Here is a 25,909-nt window from a genome sequence, read left to right on the forward strand (position 1 = left end):
GCTAATGAGCAGAAACTCATTAGCCTAGTAATGAAAGTTTATTTGCATGAATGTAATTGTGATTTTCATGAACTGAAGTGAGGCCAGAGAATAATGGCAATGGAAGGAAAAAAAACCCCAAAAAACCAAAAAACCAAACCACCACATGAATTAGCTATATAAAGGCATAGAAACTGGAAAAGATAGTAAGAAGGTGTTATATATAGTATTTATAAAATATTTTTAAAATATGTAGAAATTAAATAGCACACATTATTAGTGGATTTAGCTTAAATTAATAAGACACAAAACACAGACAGAGAGACAATTGTTGTTCAGATTGATTTTTGTCAGGGTTTGGCATGATCCCATACAATATTTTCACCAACCAAGTCAGGAAATATGGACTAAATGAATTAGACATTTAAAATGTGGCATTATCATTTGGAAAAAAATACAGTATGCATAATTTTGAAAGAAAGTTAATATGGCCATGTATTCAGTCTACAGAATACTAACAAAAACACCACAGTTACTGTCTGACTCATGTTTACAATAATATTTGGTGTCATACATCTAAATAATTTTAGTAAAAGAACTAGAATGTTAGAAGGTTTTTTAGCTTCACAAACATACACAAAAAAGCAACTAAAACACAGATATTCATACCGTCATAAATCCATCCAGCAAACCTGAATCAGGCTTAGGAGGTGCTTGTAATCGCTCCATAGACCACTTTTCAATGATAGATGACACCTGGGTATTTTCCGTGTTTAGAATTCTGAATCCGGTCATATTAACACCACTGTACCGATAGGGTTCCACATCCAAGGCAAACAGGTCCTGGAAAAAATGACCATTGTATAAATTCTTTAATACACTGCAATTCGTATTTCAATTGTTAGACCATCTCCCCAGATGACAGGACTGAAATCTGCAGGAGTAACTGCTGTATACGCTAGGGAGTGTGCTCTGTTTATCTGGGGGCCTGTGAGCAAGCAACTCAGCTGACCCTAAAGTGGGAGTAGTCTGATTCACAGAGGAAGAAGAGGTTCAACCACCTATTTGAAAAAAAAAAAGAAGCCTTTTAGGAAATGCTAAGTCTAGTTGTATCCACTACTAGTTAGGTTAAAATACTACAGTAGGGTATTTAAGCCTATAGGTATAGGGTATTCACATACAGTAGGCTTTATTATAATTATTATTAATGGCAGCTAAATTATTATTATTATTAATGACTATTTCTTTAGTTTACCAGAACAGACTTCAAATCATAAAATAAACAGAACAAGAGTTTTCTTGCACCTGCACTCTCTATGAAACTTGTTGATCTCTAGACAATAAACAGCCATGACTCACTAGGCTTAGCTATGTGCATTACAAACGATTTTTCATTTGGTTTTCTTTCTGTTTCCTTTTAAATAATTTTTTAAGTGACATAATCAAGGTCCTTGATTATGTCCTATAACATAATTTTAGTTTCACTGAACATAGAAATTCTCCACATAATTCATACTTAGTCGTTCATCTCATTTTTAATTTATTTTTTGCTGACAGTTTAATATACTATAAATTTCCATGAAATGGTAGTGTTAGGTGTAACATTTGCCTGAATCCATTTTGTTTACTGGCTAAAGCTGAAGAAGATTAAATATTGTACTATGAAAAACCAGAATATAATTCATTATTCATTGTTAGTATCACTAAACCCACCAAAATATCAACCAATAATCAATTATTACCATTTTTAATATAGCTACTAATTATGATACCATTTTCCATATATAATACCTAAGATATAGAGGTATCAAAATGTTTTTTAAGTTACTCATTTAAAATTAACCTAGCTCATGTCCTGTTTCTAAAGAAATAAAATATTTTATTGCAAAGGAAAGGTTGACCATAACTAGAACTATGTTACATCTTTCCCTTTAAGAGTTCTCAGTTTTCACTGTGAAAGAAGTTAGAACCTCGGATGCCATTATTTAATCCAAACCTATCCATGTTTACACTGGAATATAATAAATATACACAACAATATTATGCATATATTATAAAATACACACAGTTTGGAGTATTAATGAGCTACAGCATTAGACCCTGAATCAATCAAGAGGAGGGTACACAGAAGACTGCTGTAAACACTGTGACTGGAAAATTTATTTGACAGGACCTTCACCATGTCAGGTAAGAAGCAATTAATATATCAAAACATCTAAATTCTGATGCAAATTCCAAAGCTACATTGCAAAATCAAAATCTATCATCCATTCATGCACACTAAATTATCCTTTGGTACCTCCAAGTCAATATAATACTCGTGTCTCCTAAAAAAAGCTAATGTTCTACTAAGGAAATAAGAATGACAGAAAATCTTGACTTTTAAACGTAGTTTTAAGAACAAAAATTAAATGCCAATGGACAGCAAATCACTCAAAGAAGCAATTTTCACCATTAACAAAATAAAAATTTAAAAAATAAAAAATCCCTTAACACATCTAGAGCCCATTTTGATAGACTAGTGAGGGAAATTCTATTGCATGCAATACCAAATCCTTAAGTAATAGAACAACTTGCCCTTCTAAAATAAGACAGGTAGTTGTGCAGAGTATTTTGCCTTCACAGTTCTAATGAACTTCACAAATTATTTTGCTTTCTGTTCAACAAGCTATTTCCATGCCAATACTTTCCATGAACTTCTGTTTTGTGATTCTGAGGTGAACTTTCCTACCACAAAGAATTAATTTCCATAAGGATTTAAACATGTATGTGACTTTAAACATAGGTCATTTCAAGCATGGTTTTACCAAGGCACATCTGTCTCATGCTTGAAATGACTTGTATTTTAAGAATCTTAATGAACTGCAATCTAATTAGGCAAATTTGAACAAAATGGAAAACAGAAATGTGCTCAACTGTAGTTTCTAGAGTACTGTTTACCAGCTTTTAAACTGTTTCTTAGTTAAGCTGTGGTGAGCAGCAAAAAAGGTCTTCACATGTTTGATATGTTTTGTAAGGGTATTCACATTTTAAATGCTCATTTATTGGAAATGTTAAATCTGATGGTTCCAAGAATGATCAAATTCCCTCTTAGTTACTTTTACAGTGGACACCAAAAAATACTGCATAATTCATATGCCTAAAAAGCTCATGTGAAATGTTAGATAAAATGCTGTTAATATTCACACCAAATTATTTAGGAATCATATGACAGTGAAGAATCACCTTTTAAAATGTTGGATTAAAAATATGGAATACATGAATAAGTTTAAAATGTCATAATCTTCACATACAAATAGCTAAAAGAAAAAGGACAAAATTCATAATATAAATAAATAATTATGAAATATATACTTAACCCTGCTTGAAATTTAAAAACTGCAGTGTTACAGAGCAATTGCTTTTCTGAGTCCAGGGCACACTGTTGAGCAATGATTAAACCATCCTGATAAGTTTTCACTGAAAGTAAGAAAACTCAACAGAGAAAACTTTTTGTACTCACACCTCATTCCAGAGAGATCTTTTTCGCTCTGTCAAGTAATATAGTTAAGTAAAGTAACATCTTTCTTAGGTATCATCAGTATGTTTTTATAAGCCACTTACCAGTGTGGTAAAGATATAGTGATAGTATTCTGTCATCATTCCCATAGCTAAAGCCTTAAAAAAATAAACAAAAGATTAATGTTTCTGAGGTCACATAATACATTTTTATCACACTTACATGGTAAATGAAAAGCTGCAAAAGAACACTGCTGGGATCAGACTATAGGGCTGGAATTGTACTAAAATTAGGTCAAGCAAGTCATTTCCTAGCAGTTAGAGCAGATTACTGACTATTAAAGGAATTTATGAACCAGTTCTTCTGATAGAAAGAATATTATTAGACTGTTTAGTGCAGTAAATGTGAAAGAGGTTTATAGTTTTACATACTAATGGATGCATTAAGTTAGCACACAAAATTTGAGTCGACAATATTTCCATTCATTATTGAGCCCTTCCCTTGAACAGGATAACCTAATGGGAAATATATTTTCTATTTTAATGAACAATACTATGCATTTAAAAGAAGGATCCAAGCTTATATTATACATGTGTACATTTTTCCAAACATGGAAGAAAATACTCAAGTTTTGAACAGCGAGATACATACTACTTCAGTAAAAATGAGGAACAAATGTTCATAGTTTTACTCTATAAACCATATCTATAAACTAAATCTATCAAGTACCTTCATCTGTCTTGCTAACTATGTAATACCAAATAGTTTTCGATCGACTGTACATTTTACAATGTGCATGCTTTTCTTTTAAAAGCATAAGAACAAATATTTGTAGATACAATTTTAAAGCAATAAACTATAGATGTCTCATGACTCTTATTCATTAAGGGCATTTTCACCTGAAAAGCATGTATCGTCATGTTCTGCACAGAAGTTGCCTTAGACTAATATGATTCATTCCATCATTTTAGTACATGCAGTGATTTTTACCTAATTTTAACACTGTAAAAAAGCTACAGAAGTAAGCAATATTTTGTTCTTTTGCAGGAATTATCAATAGAATTTTTTGCCCAGTTGCTACCAGTTACATCTCCTTAAACACACTGAAGGCAAAATTAAACAATTGTCATAATACCAGAATTTGTATACAAAATAATTAAGAAAGTTCTGAAGGCTGTGGGAGCCTTTTTACTTGTGACAGTGTCTGAAAAATGATGAAATGACTAGTCTATATATTCTTTTCCAAAGAAAAGTTAAAAGCTAAAATGAATTCAAAATATCAGCTGCAGATCAGATTTTACAATATTTTAGACAAGACAAAAACAGCAACACCACTTTTTCAAAGGATGCTTATACCTGTGTATTTAAAATTCTACAATAATATTTAGAACTGTAGTATAATGTGCCAATAGCGATTTAAATTCTCTTAAACACAGGAAAACCGTTCTCTCATAAGAAACATTACAACTTCGTTAGAAACTGTACAACTACAAACACAGTAAGTTTTTTTTAAGAACTGGGGGGGGTTTGTTGTTTTTTTTAAAGGTACCTTTTTAAGGTATCTTCCTGTGTATACATAACACATTTGTAGTCAGCGATATCTTAACTGCTTATAATCAGGTCTTTCATACTCCACAGAATCTCTACACAAGAACATCCTACGCATGTTCCTGATTCTGCTATGTGCTGGTGTTACCTCTTTTCCAGGTCTTCTTTTTCTCACTTTCCTCACTTCTCAAAAGACCTCATTCCTTTTTCCACTTCAAAGCATCGTCACTTCTCTGCTCTCATTATTCCAGTGCTTCCCTAACCTTTTAAAGCATGTCTGCTTTCCCTGGTTACCTAGTGATGTAGTTACCACTGAGATTTGCCTTAATTTAATTACGCTTGTCTGAATGACGGGAGGTGTTTTTTTCCTTTTCATGTTGTATTGTTAACCAGAAGACAGTAGTTGCCATTTCACAGGCCTCTCAAGGCGCTTCTTTTTTCTTTATTTCCAACTTGTTTTCTATTCCAACAACTTCATTGTTAACCTTTCCAATCATCCTCCCAAGAAGAAACTCCTTGTCATGTCTCCCTATATATCTCTCTATTACCAGAAATATTTGGTTATTAATAGTTCACAAATTAATACATACAGGGGTTTTTTTTAGCAAACACTTGTAAACACTGTATTTTTAATGATATCACTAAATAATAAATGCAGTCTTAACATCTTAACATCCTTTGTGTCAATTTTGACAGCAGGAGCTCACATGCAGCTGCAGAACTACCAGTTTTAGACATATTTAAAGCATTGCAATATTGAAGCTGAATAGAAAGCTAAAAGTCTGCCGAAACTGTATAAATATCTAAACACTCATGAAAGAATTTTTCCTGTATCTTCCTTCTATAATCTTTAGGATGAGCAGAGCAATTTGATAAAACAGTTTACAATTTGATTTAAAGAGGTTGAACACTCACTCTTGTGTCCTGGGACATGATTAAAGAGAAAATGTTCTAATTTTTTTCCCATTTTCCTCTAGTCATATGCTTTACACAATGCTGTGTACTGTGATAGAAAATTTCTTTTCACCTAAAAACTACCAGGTACAGTATAAATTATGTACCTTGATGGAGTTATTGTTAGTACTGCAGCTTTGTATTGTCATCAACACATTTTCCATCTGCATTTTTAAGATGTTAAAATAATTAAATGTACATTGAATGACTGTGGTTAAACAATTAGGCTACCTAGGCTGGCTTACACTTAGCAAAGAACAAAAACAACCAGCAAAGGTTTAAAATGACTAGGCATTAATAAAAGCCTTTTAATCAATGAACAATAAATCAAAGAAATTACAGTATTCATGTATGTTTACTAGCAATTTTAATTGTACCCACAACAATACCCCTGAGTATCTTTAACGAGAGACATATTTTCAAACCTTAAATACATTTTGTTTTCAATTTAAGCCATACAGTCTGCCCGCAAACATAATATAAACATGAATTAAAGTCATTAAAAGCTGTGCATTGGAAATGTAACATATTGTTTTAGTTAGGTATCTTTCCTATCCTCTTTATTGCAAGTCATACTTCAATTAAAAAACTATGGGGAAAATGAACTCTGAGCATAAGGAATTCCCAGTCTTTGGAGCTAGGCTCATTAAACTAAAGGAGACATACAAAGGCATGTCTTTTATGTATACTTCAGGGTTACAGTAAGATTTTTTATGAGCCACGTCCTTTGCATACTGCTATATTGCCACCTTCTCTTGCAAGACATCACTGCAATATAAAGCCAGTTAAGTATTTGGGATTCTGGTGTATCTCACCTACTCATCTTACCTGTACACAACAAAGCAAACACTTTCAGAGCACCTACCGACATATATTCAGGTGTTTTGCAGTCCTATTAGTAGTGTGAGGAGAATATGGCTCTAAAAGATATCTATTAGTTTTGTCCTCTCAGTGGAACACATTAATGTGGTCTGTTGGTAACCTACTATTCAAATATCACTATCTGATTAAGAGTCCACAATTGAGAGGTTTCAATTTAAAAAAATCTTTGTTATATGAAATAACACTAAACAAGCCTTTAAAACCCCAGTTAAATCGTCAATTCTCCAACACACCAATTCTACATAGTTGAAAGAATGATATACCTTTTCCCCTGTACATGAACCAATTAATCTGTTTCTTTAAAAAAAACATAATGAAAGCAGCTCCTGTTAGAGTCACCAATAAAATTAGCTCTGAAATCCTTGGATGATTTTCACTTAGGCCTCAGTAAAACTGACATACAATTCCTCTGCTTGTTTAATGCCGTTAAGTCTGGATATTACTTTTATTTATTAGGGATGAAAAAGATTAGGCCATCTAAAGCAAAATAAGGATTACCTGTTTCAAGATGCCTGCTGCCATTTCATGGCTGCAGTCAAAGATTACATGGAATTCTTTGCCTCTTTTCATCTCCTTTAGCAATGGCTTTGCATCTTTCGTGTCAGCTGGTAACTGACGGATTTTTAGTCTCAGGTTGTATCGTGATGGAGCCTTGATGAGCTCTTGTAATCGAATAAGGCCTTAAAGAAAACAGAGGAGTCAAAAGAAAATAAAATTATCAAAACAAGAACCTGAGCTGCCAGCAGGACAACTTACTATAAAAGATCAAAGTTTCCTGAATTTTTCTCCCTTGCAAGTGATAAACACTTTATTAAAAAGAAAAAAAGAAAAATAAAGTATGAGCACTCACGATAATTTCTTATAAAAGTGTTTCTTCTTTTTTATTATTAACAGACAGTAAGCAGCCTCCGCTAGGATGAACTTAGACAGACAAATCTTCCTTCAGCATTATCATGCAATTATGACATTCCCCTTCAAAAAACACATATAATTGTTCTAATTCAATTAAAACAATGTCCCAGACTAAATAGCTTGTAATCAGACTAGCCAGTCTCCTAAACAATCTGTCAGGTTTACACACAAAGTTGTGAATAATTTCAGCACCATAGAACATTCACATAATTCACAAGAGATTTTTTTTTCTTGATTATACAGGTAAAAACACATATATATGTAGTAGCAAAGAGGCTGAATAAATGACTCATGTCATTGCATTCATCTTCAATACTCCAAAATTCCATTTTGAATTACTTTATTTGTACTATGGAATTAGAAGCAGTAATATTTTTCAAAAAATCTGATTGTTCACAACAACACAACAGTGTGTTGTGTGGTTTACAGGTCACTGATTGGTCTGTGACTAATATTAAATATTAGGTTGTTTATCTGTATTAAAATGACAGGGTAAAAACAGGTCTCCTATAAAGTAGCAGTTTATTCCTGTCTTAGCAAAAAAAGATGATTCTGCCATGATTGCTTCCTTTTTGCATTGGAGCATGTTCCACTTAGCGCCAGCAACAAGGGTTATTGTTCATCATTATGTTTGCAGTCACAGAATCATAAAACCTTTGGGGTGGAAGGGACCTTTAAAGGTGATCTAGTCCAACCCCCCTGCAGAGAGCAGGGACATCTTCATCTAAATCAGGTTGCTCAGAGCCTCATCCAACCTGACCTTGAATGTTTCCAGAGATGGGGCATCTACCACCGCTCTGGGCAACCTCTGCCAGTATTGCTGTGATTTTTTGCTATGAAGCTTTTAGATTGTAAAAAACTTAACTCTAATCATTTCCAGTAGAACCAGACCAATAGAGAATATAACTGAAAAATAAAACCAGTCTCCTCTATTTCATCATTCCCCCTTTTTGACCCTGCAAAAGGATCCACGTTATTTTCCCAACAGTTTCTGCTAAAATTAGCTGGAGCAGGAATTATATCTTACTATATAAAACCTTCCTAAATTAAGACTGCTATTGTGGAGATCTGGCAGAGGATCGCAGTAGATCTCTTATGCCCAAAAGCAGAGTGGGGAAAGACAATCCTGCTATTTAGTCAACTTAGGAATTTTTTCTTCACTCACAAGTCCATGTCACAGATACAGTACCTCATACTTCATCACAATTTCTCAGTAATACCCTTATTACATACAAACATTCTCAGCAATGTGTAATTGTTCAAACTGAGGCAATCATTACCTATAGCTAAATAATCTCTCAAATTTCCATCTTCTGAAAACATTTCTATAAGATCTTCATTAACAGCTAAAGTACTGTGAAGAACTAAATCCAGTAATTGAGTGAGGGCTGACATTTTCAATATAAAATTATAATGTGAAAAACGTTAATGGTCTTTTGTACATAACATAAAAACATACCAAAATTTGTCAGAGTAAAATGTTTTAATTTAAGAGTGGATAAAAAAATCATCGCACTTGTTCCAGATTATTTTTCAATGCTTGCTAAAACAAGACAGTTGGAAACTTTTGTCCAAAGTAAATAACTTGTAAATAATTTTGACTCCTACTACATTATATTTAGCAAATCTAATTTTAGACTTGTCCTGCTTTCTTTGCTTCATTTTGTTTTGCTTGTCCTGCTTTGAAAAGGAAATAAAAGGCACCATTAAAGAATCCCAGCAACATCATTATATTTACTGGCAATCTTTAGTAGAGATGCCAAGGGCAGAACAGATACAGAAACTGAAGTACTTTCTTATGACTAGACCTGGTTCCTGCTTGCTAAGACACGAAGTGATAGCTAGGGTACACGTGACTTCTAAGTAAATCATAGAATCATACAATCTTTGGGTTGGAAGGGACCTTTAAAGGTCTTCTAGTCTAACCCTCATGCAGTGAGCATGGCAGATGTAAGCCTACATGGTTGTGAAAATAGTACTTTTAGAAACAAATTCAAATAAAAAAGTTTACCATATTTACCTCAAATGCTATAATGATATTTACATAAAATTAATAAATGTATTTAATAAAATATTAAATCAATTTAAGCTTCTATTTCTAAATAACCTTAAATAAATGTACTTAAAAGCTATATAGAAGAGATGTTTTTTCTAACTTAAAAGTTTATACATCTACTGCATATTAGTACCATTTTCAGATGATCTGGAACAATTACGTGAAAGTAAAACTTTGAAATGAACAACATAACATACCCCACAGCCATTAACCACCTTATCAAAAATAACTGACACTAACATGTCAACAAAAACCCTTAGGATTGTCCCCAAGTCTTTCCCATTTCCTTAAGACTAAGAAAAAGAAAGCATCTAGAAGATACCTTCTAGATGCTTTCTTGCATCTTCTAGATGCTTGTCCTTGCAGTCAAAAAATTTAGATGATTTCAGATTGAGGGAAGGACCACATTGAGTCTTTCTCAAAGGTGAAGTCCTGCAAGTTGCTCACTTGCTCTGATACCCATGCACTTCCACTTAAGAACTACAAATCACAAAAGTGGCAATATGGGTTAGGTAGTATGACATATTCTACCAGAAAAAAACACAGGAATCCTGGCTTTTGAGGCTCACTAGTCAAATATGACTAAGACAGACAGAAAGACAGTCTTTCTAAATAGCCACATTAGTTCAAACCAGAAAGTGTTGCAAAATATGTTGCCATGTAACAGACAACAATATCCAAAGGTGATATATGAGCTGTCAGTATGTGAACTAGAGACATGCATCTATCTGAACTGCTTACATCAAACTTAAGAGCTAGAAGACGGGGGAAAATGGAAAATTTGAGGGGGAGGGAAGGGGGAAGAATCTGAACGTACAGATATCTTCAGGACCTTGTACCCCCAAAGTATTCAGATATTATAATGGAGACTTCTGGGATGAGCTATATTTTAACCTCCAGTAATATTTAGTGGAAAAAGTTCATCACACTGAACAGTGTCAGTGCTGTCATTTTTTGCAGCAGATCATCATAGCTAGAAATCAGTGTGAGTATGGGAGATTAAGACAACAAGAAGGTCTTAAACACAGCTTTATGTCATGGATATGTGGTAGGAAAGAGATTATAATCAGTTTCACAAAATAAGTATTGATCTCCCAATGAGAGAGCATTAAGTAAAATGCCAAAGATGAGAAGTCTGCAGTTTGCTCAAAAATTCACATTTATGAGACATACAGAAAATGGGAAGCTATTTAAAAAATAAACATTACTGGTGAAAATATACTAAAAGAGATTGAAGATTAGGAGATTCAAAACTGCACTGCTGTTTGAGTCTCAAATGGAGGCTATGATTACAAAATATGCATTTACTCAAAATGAGCAAAATCATAATTGTGCTTCAACCAGGCTGTTGTTTTTAGATAATAGTTTGATGACTTTTCCCTCAGGATTTTTGTAATCTCAAATATATTTGGCTTTTTTGTTTTTCCAAAGAAATAAAATTTTATTTTATTCAGGAGGCAAGGAATGAATAAAGTATTATAGACTATTCTTAAGTGCACTGTTATCCAAATCTGCAGCTGGACTTGCTCAGTAGGAGACAAATAGTCACTTGTTAGTATGATGGTTATGACAGTCATGTGAGAAAGGCAACGCCTGGGCTTTCGTCCCTATTCTCATATTTCTTTACTGAACCAATTTTCAAGAATAGCAAGAGACAAAAGTAGCTTTACTCTACTGTGCAAGTTGTGGAATCAGAACCACCCCAGAACAAAACTTACATTTGTGGAAGTGACTGTGCAATTAATTTGATTGTATAAGACATTAAAGTGATTAATGAAGTTCAAGTTTTCTGTACAAGCACTGTAGCCAGTATCTTTAATACATAAAGTGTTAAAAGGAAATCAGATTTTTACTTCTTGACCGCAAACTATTAGTTTTTTCAAAGCATTGTCTACTTAGAAGGGCAAAGTAAAATGTGTTTTACTCATTCTCAGGTGTTACACCGATCACCTTTGTTACACCTTTGGAGACTTGGTTAAGATTGTCAAGGAATGTTAAGGTGGGATGGAAGGAAGGGAAAAACTGAGGCTGCTTTTCTCTATAGCCAGTCCGTAAGTTCCAAAATTTTAGTAAACAAATGTAGGACATTACGAATTGATAGGTCCCTTGATCTATCCCCATTTCTTGCACCAATGCAATAACATTTTATTCTCTTACTGTAGCTCCAAGTTTTGTTACAGAATGGTGAGAAGAGTTTTGGGGCCTATAGGAGCTTGTGTCCTACAATACTCTTATGAATTAAACATCTACTATATGTCTGACAAAAACTTCAGGAGGTGAGAGCCAACAATTCAGAAAACTTTCTTCTAAGCTTTGTTCTATTTCAGAGCATTACCTAAGAAGGTGAGCAAAGTGCACATCACTTCATGTTGTCCTCTAGACCCTAACTGGGCTGTTTAAGAATTAAAAAAAGAAAGTTCTCCTCTTCATAAATCTTGTCATGACTGGGCTAGCCCAGAGAAAGAAAAAATCCCAACAAAATTTGAAATAGAAGATTTACAGATGCAGTAACTAATACCAGAACAGCTAAAAACTGTCAAGGAGAATACTATAAGTATAGTGTCTGCTTGCTAGGTTACGTATGTATCTGAAATAGAAGTGATGAGCAATAAACAAAGTACTACACTGTGAAAGCAGGACAAAAGCTATAGAAGCTACCGGAGGAACCTGAGCATGAGAATGAGGGGAAGAAAACCTGTGAATGCACACCTCTGTAGTGCACTGGACCTCAGTGCTGGGGCAGTACAGGTGTGCTTGCAAGCAGATGAAGAAGTATTTATGCCTTCAATAACTGTCAGGACACATAAATAGTAAGCAATGAGCTTCCTCAAAACATATTTTAAAGCAAATCTGAAACATAAACAAATTCCAGGTATTTCAAAGCTAAGGTTTTTCTCCTGTCCTACTCAATGTGAAATGAAAAAAGCAACCTTAAGCTTTTAATGTGTAGTATTGTTGCTTATAGCTTCTACATATATCAGAATATTAAATTTTAGTAACAGTTACAGTTAACACATACCTCCATTTTCAGGGTTTTAACATATATTTTTCATTGTGTTTCCAGCCACCAACTTTTATTAGTTCAGATGAATTACGCAGGGCATAAAAACATGTTCCAGCCTAGTAAATGACTCACTTCAGTAGTCTACCAGTCCACCCACTACAAGGAATATTTGTTCATCCTCATCCATACTTAAAAAATAAATCATTGCTGGCACAAATTCAACAGTTTCCAGCTTGCTAGGCTCTTATGGGAACAATTTTGGAAAACAAAAGTCCCTCACTCACAGGGCTGCCGCCGCCCGTGCAGAAGCCCCTGGGCACACTGCTCTGCAGAGAGCACATAGCGTGGGGAGCTAGCGTGAAGCTGTGTCACGGGTGGCGAGGACTGCTACCACTCGCTGCAGAGAAACACCTCACGGAACAAAAAAATCAGACAGTGCTGAACATACCTCTATCTGGTACTTTTATTTCTATGTCAGAGTGCCGATGGGTAAAGTGCTGAGAAGCAGCATTTCCTCATTCAGGCATTACTGGGAACTGAGACTGAGTAAAGGCTTTCCAGGCCTGGAGCACACTTCAAAAGTAGGCTTTTGCTAATATAAATCAAAGGCTGAAAGTTTCCTTCCACACTGTACCTAACATTTGTGATGCAGTATTTGTGTTATATGAAGTGTGTGAAGAGCAGTCTAGTTTTCCTAGAAAATAAAAGCCATCAAATGAATTCCGTGTGCAAAAATGGCATAATTACTCTGAGGAAAAAAAAAATAAAATAAAAACACCACAAAAAAACCCAAAAAACAACAACAACAACAACAAAAAAACCACACCAAAAAAAACCCCAAAACCAAAAAACAGCATTCTCTTTACCTCTACCTCTCCATTATGCCTGGATGAAGGCACTGGAGTTGAAATATGTTGGAGATTATCGCCTGCGCAAGGCACAAGGTACAAGGGGGTGCATCGTGACCTGCCCGGCGCCTGTCACAGCCGTTTCCAGCCAGCACTGAGCCAAGCTAAACAGGAGTGAAAAAATCCCAATGGGCACCAAAGGGAGGCAGCCCTACTCAAAAGTACTGAAGAAATTCAGGCCACCACCCAGGGCTGGAGACATCCTCCACAAGGGAGGGAGCTCCTTGCCACAGCACAGCTTGGCTGAGGGGGAGGCAGGCTGCGGCCACAGGCACCTCACGCCGAGGCAGAGACATCCTGAGGGGCTGCAGCCCAGAAGGACAGGTAAAGTCATTACACACAAAGCAGCAGAAACCATGTATTAGGTTTGCGTGGACAGGTTTTGGTAGCAGGAGGGCTGCAGGGATGGCTTCTGTGAGAAAGTGCTAGAAGCCTCCCCTATGTCTGATAGAGCCAATGCCAGCTGGCTCCAAGACAGACCTGCCACTGGCCAAAGCTGAACCCACCAGCAACAGTGGTAGCACCTCTGCGATAACATACTTAAGAGAAAAAAAAACAGCAACAGCAATTGCAGCTGGAGAGAGAAGTGAGAATATGTGAAACAGCTCTGCAGACACCAAGGTCAGTGAAGAAGGAGGGGGAGCCGGATCAGAGATTCCGCTGAAGCCTTGAAGACCATAGTGAAGCAGATTGTCCCCTGCAGCCCATGGAGGTCCATGGTGGAGCAGATTTCCACCTGCAGCCCATGGAGGACCGCACGCTGGAGAAGGTGGTTGCCCAAAGGAGGCCGTGACCCCATGGGAAGACCACGCTGGAGCAGGCTTCTGGCAGGACCTGTGGCCCCATGGAGAGAGGAGCCCAGGCTGGAGCAAGTTTGCTGGCAGGACTTGTGACCCTATGGGGGACCCATGCTGGAGCAGACTGTTCCTGAAGGACAGCACCCCGTGGAAGGGACCCAGGCTGAAGCAGTTCATCAAGAATTGCATCCTGTGGAAAGGACTCACATTGACAAGTTTGTGGAGGACTGTCTCCTGTGGGAGGGACCCCACGCTGGAGCAGGGGAAGAGTGCTTCCCCCTGAGGAGGAAGGAGCAGCAGAGACAACTTGTGATGAACTGACCACAACACCCATTCCCCATCCCCCTGTGCCACTTGGGGTAGGAGGTAGAGAAATTGGGAGCAAAGTTGAGTCTGGGAAGAAGGGAGGGGTGTGGGGAAGGTGTTTTAAGATTTGGTTTTAGTTCTCATTACTCTACTCTGATTTGACTGGCAATAAATTAATTTCCCCAAGTCAAGTCTGTTTTGCCCATGACAGTAATTTTTGAATGATCTCTCCCTGTCCTTCTATTGACCCACGATCCTTTCATTACATTTTCTCTCTCCTGTCCAGCTGAGAAGGAAAGTGATAGAGTAGCTTTAGTGGGCACCTGGCATCCAGCCAGGGTCCACCCACCACAAACTGTTACACAAAACAACCTGAACCATCAGGTCCCAGGGTAAACATCAATGGACTGCATGTAACCTGCAGTGAAAAATGCACACAGTGTTTTCTTTCTTCAGAGGTAGAGAAAAGCTCTGTATTTATGCAATTGTGTCCTTTTTCTCACTAACAAAATGAGTGATCAGAAGCTTGTGTTTAAAAGTAATTAAGTCAAAACCCCTGACTCTGGACTGTTTTGCCTTCAGTGTTTTCCAACCATTTTGAGCAGTTTAATTTTCCCCCACTTCTTTTCTAGGTTAAATATTGAACAGTGAGTCATTATATGTAGCCAAAGAAAAAATTAAGCACCGAAAAGATATAACCTAAAAGAACAAGCTCCTACATGTAAATTGCAGCACCCGAGTCCAGCTGTGGACAGTAACTGCTTTGCAACTCCTGGTTACCCCTGATCTCTTCTTCCCCACCACAGCCAAGCATCCTTTTTTCCACAGGAAGAATAGGTGCAACAGCCAAAAAAAGGGTCCAGGAGATCAAAACATCACACAGTTGAGAACTAACCAGGAAATCCACATATGATATAAATAAAATCTGCCACTATCCTTATAGTAACAAGTTCTGTTTGGAGTTCAATTTTTCACAGCTATAAGACATCATACATATAAGGCTTTCAGCAGTAAAACCAGTGAGCTCTACCTTATTTAGTCGCTTTAATATATACTCCTGAATACATCAGGTGAAGTCAGACAAATTCATTGTTTGCTTTCATTTTCAGATGTTGCCAAAACATGTTCTGTCTCTATTTTCGCTTTTTCCTAATACTGTTATGGCCCATTTGGATGAGTGAGATTCCCAAGACTCAAGGAAGACTGCTTCGTCCTACTGTGTCCCATTTGTCTGTGGGACTCCACTTCTAACCTTCTACCCTCTGTGCATATGGCTAAGGGCCAAGGTAGTTTTAGGTCAAACAAGCATGAAGTGTTTATACATTAACTCTAAATTTTGGAGCTAGTGTTAATCACAAAGTAACTTTTGTTGCTGTTGTCTGACATTAGAGGAAATGGACAAGTTGGTTATTTGGGATCAACATAATGAACTGTCACACACTGAGAAATAAAGTCTCTGGATCAGCAAGGGACAGTTTCTGAAGGGCACATATGTAGCTCGTGTGGAGCTGATCAGAAAAAGAGGTACCAGAACCTGCACTGAAGGAAGGAACATAATATGAGAACTACAGGGTCAATGAAGCTAAGGACAAAATGAGTCTTTCCTTCACCATGAGTTTGAAGAGATACTTGTTAAGGCAAAAGCACAGATTTCAGCCTAGAATTTTTTTTTAAACAGCTCATTTACAATATAAAATGAAGTATAGCCCTTCAGATGAAATGCTGACCTCTTATTTTATTAGTATTAAAGGATCCCAATGTAATTAAAAAACAACAAAAAAACAAACCACAAACCAACAATTATTTGTGTGGACAAGATCTTAAAAAAAAAAAAAAAAAATCTATTTTACAACAGTATAGAAATAGTAGCTTCATTTTGGAAATGTACTTCCTGCAGTTTCTTTCACCAGGGACACCTTTTTCCTGTCCCTTTAAACTCTCAATTCCTTCTTTTAGCAGCCACTGTGATAGAGTCTTACCTCTGAATGGCTGGGAAGAATGCAGTGTGAGTAACTCTTTTCAGAAGCTGCCATCAATTCATCTTTAAGGAGAATCCTGAAGGAGCAGTTTGTGAGCTCTCCAGCTGGCACCTTCCTCCAAAGAGATCAATCACATTACCTCCTTGACATGTTCAACTTCAACCAGTCCAGGAAGCAAGAGCCCCAAGTTTGTTTTAAAACCTGTCTCCAGCTCAGCAGTCTTGTGAGCCATTGCTATGCCACCTGGCCTGCTCATCAAACTATTTATCATTTCCGTTAATGCTGCCTTTGTGCTGCACAGGAAGAATGCAAGTAAATGCGCTTTGCAATAGGCTGAACACATGAACCTTTTTCTGTACAAAAGAACATTAATTCTCTTTTAAAGGCTACTCCTATCTTCAGAATCTCAAAAACTTCAAAAACAATAATATATGGCTTTGTAGAGCTACCCGAATAGTTTCTCTGTTATCAGCAAGTTGTTTCCTCTCATACCTCTCTGTACTCTTCTCCTTCCCTGACAGCCCCCTGCCCAGTTTTTCTGGTTATGTCTCAGAAAAATATCATTATGTATTGGGCTTTGAAAGCAGTGCGGATAGAAGGGAGGAGAATGCCAGTTCCTTGGGCATTGATAGAATGCGTTACATCAACCAGAACAGTTCATTGCTATAAAATGATTCACAGACATTGAACATCCTGAACAGACCATCCATGAACTCTCAAGATTAGTTTTATCACCCTCGTCCTCTACTTAAGAAACACCTCTAGTGAAAGGATTAAAAAGAAAAAAAATTAACATGCCCTTTGTCAGGAAATATAACTGCTCTGTTTAGAATAACTTCAGCTGAATATCTAAAAATTAGATTCATTAGGGCAAGTCAAGATGCACTAGTCACCCACGATAATAACATTATTTGCCAGAATGAACTCTGGAGGTCTACTGGGATGACAAAATTTCTTTCTGGGGTAAAAACTGTAGATTTATCAACAGTGATCATACAAATGGTATGAGTATGTGTCATAAGACTGACGGGAATTTTCTTCCACTCCTTGACCTGCACTTCCACCAAATGATGGTGATATAACCAGTGGTGTACTTCAGGAGGACTTAGAGCACAGTAATACTAATATCTGAGAAAAATACTCTTTTCTAAAACAAACAAAATAAGGCAGAACTGTGTTTTTTAACTAGACATGTGCGTGCCTATATGTATTTGAAATACAAACCTTACTGTTATGAAAGATCTAAAAATGTCTAGACTAAAGACAGAAAAAAACTTTCTTTTTGACTAAAAAAATTTTCAGTTTTGAACCAATTACTTAGTACAGGAAAGCAGAAGTGTTTAAAATTATATTCGTAATTAATATTGATGATGAGATTACTAAAATGCCACATATAGGAGAGACTAACCTTATGGTTAAAAATCACTGAACAAGAAAACCAGGGATCGACATTTAACTCCACAGACAGTCAGATTTCTATTCTGATACTGTGCATATCACTTAATTTTTCTGTGTCTTGGGTCTTAGTTTCTGAATGTTAAATCCGTTTTACTGCTGTTTCAGCATAACCAGCTGTAATTGAAGTGCAAGGCAATAATCAGTTTTATTCTTTTTCCTTAAATATGCTAAGTGAGCACATCAGAGCATGGGTGTAAATGTCTTTTATAGTTACTTTCAAAGAGCCAATCCCAATTCAGCCTATTTCCAGTAACAATTGTTTTCCAACAATGGCTTTTCAGCACTGCAGTGGAAAAAAAAAAACCTCTACCCCATCCCACACAGTTCCACAAGAGGGAATCCATATGCTGCTTAAGTTCAGAAAAGGCCTTCAGTGCATGGAAAGGTTTATGAAGAAAATAACTGTTTTCATACCACCTGAGTACTTATCAGCTGCAGCATAGGGCAGCAGAATAAAAAAAGAGAACTGTCCATTCCTTCCCTCACCTCTGCACTTAGTTTGTGATAATATAAGGAAAAAAAATTAATATAATTGAAGAAAATGTTGAACACTGAAATAATCTTAAGTCTTTTATATTAGATTTGCTAGGTTCTTCTAGTCTCCAGCAACATGTTACATACCTTTACATATGTGGCTTTATTATGACATCCCTGATTTGAAATACTGTTATTATTCAGTTTTCTGAACATGTTTTTTGAGCATTTTCAGAAAGCTTTATCTTTAATTTGGTGTGATGATGGTGACAGCAATGGCAATTTAGTCCTGGGTATTTCAAAAGAATTTTTGTAATAGTGTGAAGTATGACTCTCAAGTGGCTGACGTCTATGAACAGTGCAGTTTAATTGAGGGTGAAGAGGAAAAAAGAGATCTACTACAGCCAAAGGACAAAATAACTTATGTCAAAGCTGTCAGAATCAACGATAAAAGAAGCAGTAAAACAAGTTAACAATTTCTAGTCATATAATAGAAGTATCACTATTGTATCAAATTATACAAAACTAAATACAAAATAATATCTACTAGAAATCGAAATGGACTTGGCTGGAAAAGAAACATAAATGAACATTTTAAACTGGAATTTACACTAGGTAAGCACAGTTATTCTTGGAAACAAAAGCAGCTATATTTTTGCTAAAAAAAATGGTGAGAATGCAAGAGAAATTGGTAAGAGTGCAATTCAAGAAAAATCTTGAATTGAAGCTAAAAGGTAGCGAAATTTGAGCTGAGACTGATGTAGAGCAATTCACAAAGGGGTTGACATCTCAAGTGCATTTCACGGTGTTCCTCAAACCAGAGAACAAAATATGTAATACAGAAGTAAGAGTAAAAGTGTAGTTAAGTTTGGATAAATCTGAGTTTAAATTTGTACCAGTGCAAAATGTGATACTGATTATGTCTCCATTTCCCTGTTTTCATTTAAATAGTTTTCCTATCACATTTTTCTGTATCTGAAAATAGTGAATAAAATTTTCCAGTTTTCATGAAAGGCAGAATTATTTTGATCATAAGTTCCCTAGCCAAATTTCTGTAAGATTTAAATTCTTAAGTTTATTCAAACTCACAAAAGCAAAACAATTTATAGTACCATTTGGAATATGTTTATTGTTAATGCAGTACTTTCTGGAAATATTAACTCCATTTCTGTTCCTGAGGTTTATAGGAAAATACTATAAAGTACCTTATGGATTTATTTAATTTTTATTTTAATCCTGTAGTTTTCTTTTTATAATACTGTGTCTTGCTGCAGTAACTCCAAATTCAATTCTTGGCCAAAACAGTGAGGGGCTATGATACATATTTTCCTGAAAAATACTGGCTGGAGTCATGAATTCTGTTTAACTTCATAGCATTTACTTTTATTTTCAAAAAAATAATTAAAATCTTTATAGAATCATTCTCAAAGAACAACTAAATAAGAGAATTTAATTTCTTTCTCTTCAGACAGCTAGCTAAAGTAATTTTTAACTGCCAAACTGCAAAAAGACTAAAAAATTTGAAAGTGAAATTTTAACTTCACAACATCTTCCTTACCGCTGGTATTTTCATGTAGCACCAGAAAAATATTTTTGAACTTTACTGAACAAATGGTACAATAACTTTCTTAGAAAAGCAATACACCAAACTAACTAACCAGCTACATCCAAAACCAGTTAGGTTTAGCACATAACTACTAATTGTATTTTCACTTGAAATTACTGTGCACAGACCTTGAAACACTTTGTACTTAAAAAATATTATGCAATATGTAACCAGTCTGGAAAATATTTCTTCATTCTCCAAAATTAGATCAAAATTATTAGTGTTATTAATTATTACAATTCTACCAAATCTGAGTTTATTAAGGAAGGTTTAAATACCTATTGTTTTGAATAAGAAGATTCAATAAAAGTGTGGATGTTTTTACAAATGCTACAACCTTTGTCTGGCTTGGTGACTAAACAGACGTGGAGCAGAACTGCATGCCATTCCAGCTGATATGCATGGGAAGCCTCAAGTCTGCTTTGTTGCCCATGGCAAATATAGCCCTCCTTTAGATAGTCGTTCCATTCATTCCATTAAATAACACCGAATAATTGATTATTAATTGATAATGCACAAATTTGAAATACACAAAAATATTTTCATCTAACATACTGTGCTAAGCTATCCTATCCCATTTGGTATCTTTGACAAGATTTATATACAACTTCATTTATTTGCAGAGGGGATACCCAACCAGCCCTTCAAGAACAACCAGTACTGTGAACTCTGCATCTGCCTCATAGATCCAGAATAAATGCAAGTTAAAATTGTGCAAGTCATCAGAACAGTATAAATATACAAAAATACACACGGGTATAATTTTCATTTAACTGACATCTAATATAAATCCAATTTAAGAAATCATTATCAATGGAATAATTTAGCAGTATTTTCTAATTTAGTATTTCTGCACATTTGATAGATGCATTAGTCAGAATCTGTGGTAGGGAATAGTCCTGACAGTGACCTTAAAAGGTCACCATTACCTGTCTTTTTTGTTCTGTCTAGCAAAGGCAGTATGAAAACATCGTTATTAAAAAAAAAAAAAAAAAAACAAAACCACAACCCAAAAACAAAAAAACCCACAACACACAAAACAACCAAAAAAAAAAAAAAAAAAACCCCAACAACAAAAAAAACACAAAACACCAAACCTCATGGGATTGAGTTCCCACAGCCTTTTAAGAATACCTGTTATTTCGTTCTAACCTAAATGTTCCTAGCTAAATAATTTCTGTTACAATTCTAAACATGTCTCTAACTATGCCGTTTAACATAGAGGATGGTTTGTTTCCTTTTGCAAGACCTTTTTGTCCACTTCCCCTAGACTAAACCAACACTCTTTTAGTCTTTTATCCCAAGTCATATTTTCCTAAGCCTCTGATCTGAAGAACCCTTCTCTTTCTTGAGATCTGCTGCAAAGAGCAATGTAATATGGTGTGATGCCTTTCCTACGCAGATTAAATTGGAATTACCTGGGGATTTCTTATACATGAAATTCCAGGTCATATATTTGAGTACAACATTAGGCTTTCTTTCTCATAATGCCATTGTTGGCTTATCCACAATCATTATGTCTTACATTCGATGGATAACTATTAAAATACTTTAACACAAATAATATTTTCTAGAGTATTGTAACTTCTGATCTTATCACCTGCATATGTAATCTGTATAGTCTTCATATCAGAAAATAAACCTTGTAAGTATATCTTTTCAGTTTTGCAGAAAGCCATCTATTTATGCTTTATTGATCTTTTTTGCATCCATTTGACAACAGTTGCTTAAGGAACTTATTTCTCTAATTTGCATGTGAGAATATCACCTTGAACAGTATGACTTTCTTAACTTAATATTTATCACATCTACTGCATTGGCCTTACCCACAAGGCACATTGGCTTGTCAAAGGAGGAAGTTTATTTGCTCTTGATAAAGCAAACTCGGCAGTTACTCATCACTTTGAGATATTTTAAGTGCTTACAATTAAACAATTTATTTTTCCAGCACTTTTCCAGTAATAGAAATTCATCTGACTGGTCTATAAAAAAGAAAAAAAAAAAAAACCCCACACGCAAAAAAAAAAGGTAAAAAACTTATAATACCACCTCACTTTATTCTCCCCAATTTTAAGCAGGTTTCAAGTTAGGAAAGTAGTTATTAGGAATACGTGGATGATTTAGATGTTAAGTGAACATAAGGAACCAGGATAAATGTACTTTAAAATTTGGATAAATGTCTAAGTTGGGATAAATCTGAGCTTGCCTACCTTTTCCAGACTCCTAGAACTTTGCCTATCACCCATGAGTTTTCAAATGTAATTATTAACAGATCTAAGACTACTTTATTTTAACATTTTTCAAATTTTCTTACTCAAGTGATTTGAAAACTTAGGTCCCTTGACAACTGTTGTTTTGTGTTATTCAATTTCAGTATTATTTAAGACACCATCAAGTGATCTGAATCTTCCTTGTTTTAGACTCCAACTAATTTTGTTGGCAGAAATTCCAGTTTTAATGACATTCACTTTCTTGAATGCTATTCAGTAATTTGGCTGCTTTGTACTTGCTTAATAATAAAACATTATTTTCTATTCCCAGACATTGATTCACTGTCAGATATATCACAAGGACATGTCATACGTGGCATTCAGTATTTTCAGTATTAAAAAAGTCAACATATATTACAACATCTTTCGAAGAATATTCTAAGAACTGTGTCCTTCTATACTTCTTTTCCCAGTAGATACCTAGTTTGAGATATTTGTTGATACTAAAACCTTGCCTTTGGTTAGGATTTTTTAGATTATTCTAAAAAAGATGGGAAGAAAAAGCCTTGTTTACTTAATTTTCATGGTTTAGTGGTTTGTTTTGGATCTTGATCCACAGCAATGCAAATCTCAACAACAGTACTTCCTCGTGCCTTTTATAATTACGTTGTTGCTCCCAGCAGATACCTCCTATTGTATTGCAAACCAAGCACCCGAGATTATCTTTAAGAGATCTCTCCCTATTACTGCCTGTCAACCATTCTTAAACAAACTTTACCCTTCTATATCAAAATTTCAAACTGAAATATATTCTACCACATGCCAGCCATGTCAGTATGTAAGTTTCTGTTATAGGTCACCAAGACTGAATTCTTGTCTTCTAAACTCAGGTGAAATGCACTGTTATTGTATCAGTTGTCAAATGTTCAAATACAGAATTCTCAATTAATTTAATTGCTTCTCTCTCATTCTGCTAAGAATAAACCTTAGTTATACAGATGTGATAAAGGAGAACAGCTTTTCACATAAATTGAGATGTTGCTTAATTTATTTACAGAAAATCAGAGATGAGCAAGCCTTTTCAGACCATGTCATTTTCTATCATCCTTCTCAGTTTTTTCTTCTTTAAAATTTCTTGAACACCTTTTCTCATCTTTATAGTGCACTACGTATATTCTCCTTATAAGGGAAATTTTCTCCAAGATTTACTTTTAATCACCGACAAGCATTTTTTCTTTAATTCTTTAGTGATGCTGCCCACCTGCCATCAGCCCACATCCCTTTTACCTCCAAGATATTTAATTTCCCTTAGTGTAAAGTTATACTAACTGCAAAGTTGAGTATCTTTTTTTATTACTAATACAAGAAAAAAGTAGGAAAAAAACCACAAAACACACACAACAAACCACAATATGTAAGATACATGGAAATAAGATATGTGAAATATAGAATAGTATAGTTCAGTTGGAAGGGACCTGTAATGATCATTTAGTCCAACTGCCTGACCACTTCAGGGATGACCAAAGTTAAAACATGTTGAGGGCATTGTCCAAATGCCTCTTAAACCCTTATAGGTATGAGGCATTGACTGCCTCTGTAGGAAGCCTGTTCCAGTGTTTGACCATCCTGTCAGTAAAGAAATGCTTCTTAAAGTCTGAACCTATCCTGACACAGCTTTGAACCATTCCCACGCATCCTATCACTGGATATCAGGGAGAAGACACGAGCACGTCCCTCTCTCCCTTCTCAGGAAGCTGTAGAGAGCAATGAGGTCATCCCTCAGCATCCTTTTTTCCAAACTAGATAAAATCAGTGTCCTCAGCTGCTCCTCATAGGGCATCATGCCTTCCAGCCATTTCACCAGTTTTGTTGCCCTGCTCTGGACACATTCATCTACCTTAATGTTCTTTTTACATTGGGGGGGCCAGAACTGCAGACAATACTCAAGGCGAGGCCACAATACTAAACACAACAGGAATAAGATAATGTGAATTTTAATACTGGTCTCAAGAAAGAAATTGTAGCTTTATTTACAAATCAATGCTACCTGTATATTACAGTAAAAATATCAAAAAAAAATGGCATCTTTATTTTTCCTTCATTTGAATTAAAGCACAGGGTTCCATATTGAAGACCAACACAAAATATTTTTATTTCTGAAGTCACTTTTTCCAGCTTTTACTTTGGCTTCTGTTCATAGAGGCAACAGATTTTTGGTGTTTATACTCATTCACCCAAGACCAAAATAAATGTTAATTAAGAAAAAACCCAGAACCCTGTTTATATCAACTTGATCTGCATAAAGCAGATCATTGGCAATACAAGTACCATTATAAATTAAAGGCCCCAGCATCTAGTTGTTCATGTATTCTTTGTTTTGGAATTCTCTGAGATTCACAAACTTATTCAGAATTTATCTAGTCTGTTTTCTTTAGCACAGATATTAGAATATGTACTTGAAATTATGTTACTGTTTTGAGACCAATTAAAAACATTAGGACGTGCAGCTGATGAACATACTGCCATCTTTCCACTTTTATTTCTTAAAGACAATTGACTGTAACAAATCTGTAAATCTGAAAGGACTTAATTAGCATCCAGGGACAGTTTAGTGGTATTTAATTAACAAAAAGACCATAAATCAAGGAAAAAAAACAAAACTAACCAAGCTCTCATTACATCCTACTATGGGTGTTTTTTATAGGAAATTCTAGTTAAAAGGAATATGCCTTGTCATTTAGAATGATCACAGGAAGAAATACTTATCTTCAGACTAGCAAGAAAAGTGTTCTAGAGCCTCATTCCAATTTTTTGTTTGTACAACATATGGACTACATTAAAAAAAAAAAGTTTTGAGAGCTAAAATAAAAGGAGAAGCTAAATCATTGACAGAAGTGGAATATAGCTATTATTTAATGCAAAGAAAGTCAGGTGCAGTAAGTATTCAAATACAGATTCACGGGAAAAGTATCCACGTATTTTTTCTTCTCTGGAAGAACAGACTCATCTACCTACTGCCTACTCCATAAAATACTACCAGGGCAGAAGGCTTTATTATAATATTAAAACCTTTGCCCATTCTATGTTCTTTTTTATTTCTATTACCTTATCCCCACTGTAACAGACTGCATCTCTTCTTACTGAGACAAGATAGAATTAACCTTTCTAGTTTATTCATCTACTTCATCTTATTTGTAGAATCTTGACTCTTCCTTATTACGCTGTCTTTAACCTGATCTTTTCTCTCTCCAATGTTATTGATCATATCCCTTTAGAAGGATCTCTGGCCCTATTTCAGCATGTCACAACCTCCTATGCCAAGCAACCCTGCTTTCTT

At 35.3% G+C, this 25,909-nt stretch overlaps 1 protein-coding gene across 1 annotated transcript in view; it reads right to left on the reverse strand.

The window, feature by feature from the left end:
- Positions 1-648: 648 nt before the first annotated feature.
- Positions 649-25,909, reverse strand: part of LOC104627793 (glutamate receptor ionotropic, kainate 2-like) — a gene marked incomplete at both ends in the record, with an annotated part of 32,898 nt that continues 7,637 nt past the window's right edge. The window contains 3 exons of the mRNA XM_010296168.1: positions 649-822; positions 3,583-3,636; positions 7,361-7,542. Coding sequence (XP_010294470.1) covers positions 649-822; positions 3,583-3,636; positions 7,361-7,542 — 410 coding nt within the window. The remainder of the gene's footprint in view (positions 823-3,582; positions 3,637-7,360; positions 7,543-25,909) is intronic.

This window comes from Phaethon lepturus, unplaced genomic scaffold (genome assembly GCF_000687285.1).
Source record: "Phaethon lepturus isolate BGI_N335 unplaced genomic scaffold, ASM68728v1 scaffold4011, whole genome shotgun sequence".
Classification (NCBI taxonomy): Eukaryota; Metazoa; Chordata; class Aves; order Phaethontiformes; family Phaethontidae; genus Phaethon; species Phaethon lepturus.